The following is a 4,488-nucleotide window of genomic DNA, read 5'->3' on the forward strand; positions in this document are numbered from 1 at the left end:
AACCAGGAAGAACATATATACGTGTGCGTATATAGGGACTGCGCCCCCAACAAATGGTAAATTACAGTGTTACGTACGCCGTACGTATACATCCGTACGCACAGCTAGCTATCTACGTACGTAATTAATTCTATAGGTACCGGTAGTCCAACACAATATTGGTTGAATATACACTGGTAATCACCAGAACGATTAGTGGAGTAATAATCGGTAATCAAGAGCACCAAATGAACATTTTCATTGATTTATATATATATAGCTATGGTTATCTAAGCCAGTTAGGCTGCTTCCGCTTCCTTCTTCACACGGAGGGACTTGATGTTGCTGCCGCTGGTGGTGCCGGGCCTTCCCAACTGATACGGACCCATGCGAGTCAATCTGCACGTTTAACAAACCGCAAACATGAGTTAACTAGCTGCTGATTAGCAATAATTAAGGACGATGACTATCAGTACCAAGCCACACCTACTATGAGTAGTTAGGTGGCCAATAAGCTAGGTCAACACGCACAACCAGTCCAACAGATTTGGAAAATAAACACGTAGGGCAACTACAGCTTTCGACTATTGTTTTTGACCAGACCAGCCAATATGATCCCAGCGAGCATATAAAGGCAAATATGAGACGTCTATGCATACACACACGATCAAACCAAATCCTCCTTTGCTCGATCTGGGTCAGCAGATCACTTGCAATATTTGATTTGGTAGGTGTCGGTCCATGAATCGAACCAGTCGTCGATCTCGAGACGTCGCTCTCGATCATATATGTATGCGATGTGCTTGCTTGCTTACTACCACTGTCCAAGTGTCCATGGCAACAAAAACGTGGTCCGATCCATCGACATCGGTCAAGGACCCACACGGTTTCAACAGTTTTTCTCCATGCATGTGGAGTTTTCAAAGAGAGACAGCACAAAAGTAAAGAGGACGTACGTACGTACTTGGTGAGGAAAAGAGAGAGCAAATTAACTATAGTTCTGTTTGCTTTTCTCTGTACTACTAGTAGTATGCAATAGCTTGCACGTAATTAAAAGCTTACGGCTTAGTTCCCCCATCGCATCGCAATACTTGAAAAACAAGAATGCAATTAGAGTAGACGAAAAGTAGGTTTAACTGTTTAACATACTACAAGATGGTATTTACCTCTCTTTACGCTTGGCGAGGAACTGGTGCAACGATTTTGTTCTTGCCAGCGGTATGTCTGCAGGGAATAAGGAATATAAGCAACAACTTCACACAAATGGTCTAATTAATGAACTGCTTCATACTTCTTTTAATTTCATGATTGTTCATGTTGAGTTATTATTACAAACCTTTGGCAGAATCGGCAACTAGTGTAGTGTTTCCAAGGTCACCCCTTTTAGCCGTCGTTACCTCCCTTGCCATCCGCATTATAGCTTCTGCCTGTCAAAACATTTGGTAAAAAGTCAAGGAAAATATCAGAATATGTATTAATTAGGTCAATTTACGCGTGTATTTTGTACACATATGTTATGTCTCTCGAATTGAAAAAGTATGGAAGTTCTTTAGTTTGATATATACTAGACGTACGTAGAACTTCCCTAGACATGCTGATAGCCTCACAGTGGTATTTATAAATCTAACATTTCAAAATACTTTTATGTACACTACCAGTAATATATATAGTTCTAAAAAAATCAGCTACTCTTGCATATCTAGGGAGTACTAAACATATCGTATGCAGGCCTATATATAATCAGTAGATTACCATTTTTAAGTTCTATGAGGTTTCGCTTAAATGTTAGTCGCTTTTGCAAGCTTTGGCACAACCATCTCATCCCGGCCTCACTCATACTCCAATTTTGGGTGACTAAGATTTCGAGGAGTTTTAGGTATCGATGGGGTAAATTACTGTACATACACAGCGTACGTAAATTCTTGGATATGGAAAGGAAAAAAAATCGTAAGTTAAGCTCATGACGTCCGCATGAATGCACACGAATCTGATCGAGCAGGAAAATCAAACCGAACCTAGAGCATGTAATGATAACATCTGAATCGGTAACCATGGCAGCAAGCTGTATCATCAACCACGCAAGTAGACAGCTAAAACATTGGCTGCTAGCTACCTATTTGTGTATGAGCTGTACTATGCCACAGACTTACATGCTTAATCAGCGAAGGTCTAAGCTGAACCACTATAATCAACTAAGAGATAAGCTAATGAATCGAACTTCAGCAGAATTCCTCAAAAACAAAAAAAAGACATTCAGCAGAGGTACGTGAGGAGATGATGAATTACCTTTTGGTGGGAGATGTCGAAGATGGCGACGGAGCCGTTGTAGAAGACCGTCATGGGACTGGGAGCCGCGGGCGGCGCCTCTTCCGCCGTCACCGGTGGGCGAGCCACGACGACGCGGCGTAGGAGCTGGGGGTCTATCCTGGCAATCGCGCTCGTCTCCATGCCTCGGATGGAGGAGGAGGAGGCGGCGCTGCTCTTGCCGTGGTGCTCGGTGGCGGCGGCGTTGGCGTGCAGGCCGAGGAAGTCGAGCTCCACCGGCGGCGCTCTGGACGACATGGTTGGTAAGGTAGAGTAGAGACTAGAGAGTAGGAGCTTAGAGTCTAAGAGGTTCTGTTGGATCGGGAGTTGTAGGTGAAGGCGAGCAGGGCGTGCATATAAAAGGAAGAAGGAGAGCATGGGAGGCTAGGACTCATGTCGTCGTCTCCCTCCGTGAGTCTCGTTGCTCGGCAGCGCAGGTCGGAACGCGCGAAAGTGCGGAAAAATCGCTGGCGATCGGCGGGAAAGGGACCGACCCACCCCTCCGTCTCCGTCGACCCTGATTCAATCAATAATTAAACGAGAATAGTGAGATGGATCGTCCACTGATCAGCTGCCGCGTGCGGTGCATGCCAACGGATTCCGAACAACTCCTGCTAATCAACGACGAGTGACGTTCAGGATTAAAAACTAACGACGAGTGGAGTGGGAATGGGCGGACGCGGAGGAGGCGTGTTCGGAGCACGCGTCCGATGGGACGGGGGTGGAATTAAGCCACGAGCGGAAAGAAACTTGATGGGTTGCTTCCTCCGCGAGCAACCGCCCACGCCGGTGCCCGGTTTGAGCCGACAGCGTGAGCTCGTCGACCTCCACGCCCACTCTCCTTTTCTCCCCTTTTGACGAGCTAGTGGTTAAGCTGCGACTGCTTCTTGTGTACTGCTACTCTACCATCGCGTTTAATTCAGCCCTTAATTCATTGGACTTGTCTCAGTAGCTTCATTTGACACGTCGTTTTAATTTGCGCACGCGATCCTGCTGTTTTGGGGAAAGAGACAAAGGAAAGCGAGCGAGGCAGAAATTGATCCAACAAGGAAAAACACATCTACCTTATCTCCCTGATTCCCTAGCGCTCTAAGAGCATCTCCACCGCCGATCCAATAACGACCCCAATAGCATTATAGAGGTTCGTCGCTGTTCTTACACCATACCAGTGCGCCTTAAAAGTAACCGACCATTTTTAGAGTTCAATAGAATAGCCGGCACTCCCTGGCAGGGTGGAAGCGGGCGCCGATGCTCCGCACCATGTCGGATTTCACCAACGGGTCCCGCCTAGCAGCCATCCAAGCCCAACCCTACAACTATTTCCCTAATTTTCTCCCTCCCGCCCCTCCAGTTCACGCTCGCCTCTCCAGTTCGCGCCCTCGCCACCGCTTCCGGCATGCCTCCGAAAAAGAAGGCGACATCGAAGCGACACAAGGCTCCGTTGAAGGAGAAATCGGCAACGATGATAGATGACGAGTGGAAGGCCCACCGTCACCGCGCATAGTTGCGGGGCCCAAGCCTACCGCTTTAGAAGGAGCACATCCCGTTCGTGGACTTCTTCACCGAGCCGCCGCTATCACAGATGTGCTTCACCCCTGAATTCGGTGAGAGCAATGTGACCACCGATCCACAACCACGTTCTCGCCTATGACGACACCGTGATGCGAGGCTTTTCCCTTGACCTCAACATCTCCTACACCAGCTCGCCGCTATGCGCCGGGGAACTGGTGCTGGTAGTGAAGGCGGGCATGTGGACGATGGCACCGGCCTTCCTCACAGTGTCTTTGGCGAGAGCAGCAACGCCTACCCGTAGGCTCGACAATATGTCGAGTGTGCGGTACGACCACGACGAGGCATGAGACCACCACAGGCGTTGCGTCACATGTATAATTCAATGAATGGGTGCCGAAATCTTGAGAATTTTTTTGTGTGCATAGGTCCGTGGCGCCGGAATCTTGGGTGATATGATCCGAGGCGGCCAGCACACCAAGCATGTCCTCAATAACGGCGAAGAGGAAGAAGATGCCGACCCACCAGTCCATCTGCTTCGATGGCACGCCGGTGCCCGGTTTGGGCCGACCGCGTGAGCTCGTCGACCTTGACGCCGAGTCCTTTTCTTCCAATTTTGATGAGCTAGTGGTTTGCGACTGATTCATCTGCGGTGCTAGTCTGTTGTATCACTTTTTTTTTGCGAATAGTCTGTTG

General features: G+C 48.3%; 1 protein-coding gene across 1 annotated transcript; it reads right to left on the reverse strand.

Moving 5' to 3' along the window:
* On the reverse strand, window positions 1-2,541 carry LOC124676716 (protein TIFY 9-like). The gene is made up of 4 exons (XM_047212753.1): window positions 2,266-2,541; window positions 1,316-1,406; window positions 1,146-1,203; window positions 1-378 (listed from the first exon to the last, which is right to left on the reverse strand). The coding sequence occupies exons 1-4, from the start codon at window positions 2,539-2,541 to the stop codon at window positions 279-281; spliced, it is 525 nt and encodes a 174-aa protein (XP_047068709.1). The 3' UTR covers window positions 1-278.
* Window positions 2,542-4,488: the final 1,947 nt, after the last annotated feature.

This window comes from Lolium rigidum, chromosome 7 (assembly GCF_022539505.1).
Source record: "Lolium rigidum isolate FL_2022 chromosome 7, APGP_CSIRO_Lrig_0.1, whole genome shotgun sequence".
Taxonomy (NCBI): domain Eukaryota; kingdom Viridiplantae; phylum Streptophyta; class Magnoliopsida; order Poales; family Poaceae; genus Lolium; species Lolium rigidum.

What these genes read in the sequence shown, in the direction of transcription:
- LOC124676716 (XM_047212753.1), bottom strand. Translation starts at nt 2,541, where the DNA reads ATGTCGTCCAGAGCGCCGCCGGTGGAGCTCGACTTCCTCGGCCTGCAC. An exon ending in TCGACATCTCCCACCAAAAG is followed by an intron (nt 1,407 to 2,265) that starts GTAATTCATCAT and finishes ATGTTTTGACAG; the next exon opens with GCAGAAGCTATAATGCGGAT. An exon ending in AGTTGCCGATTCTGCCAAAG is followed by an intron (nt 1,204 to 1,315) that starts GTTTGTAATAAT and finishes TATTCCCTGCAG; the next exon opens with ACATACCGCTGGCAAGAACA.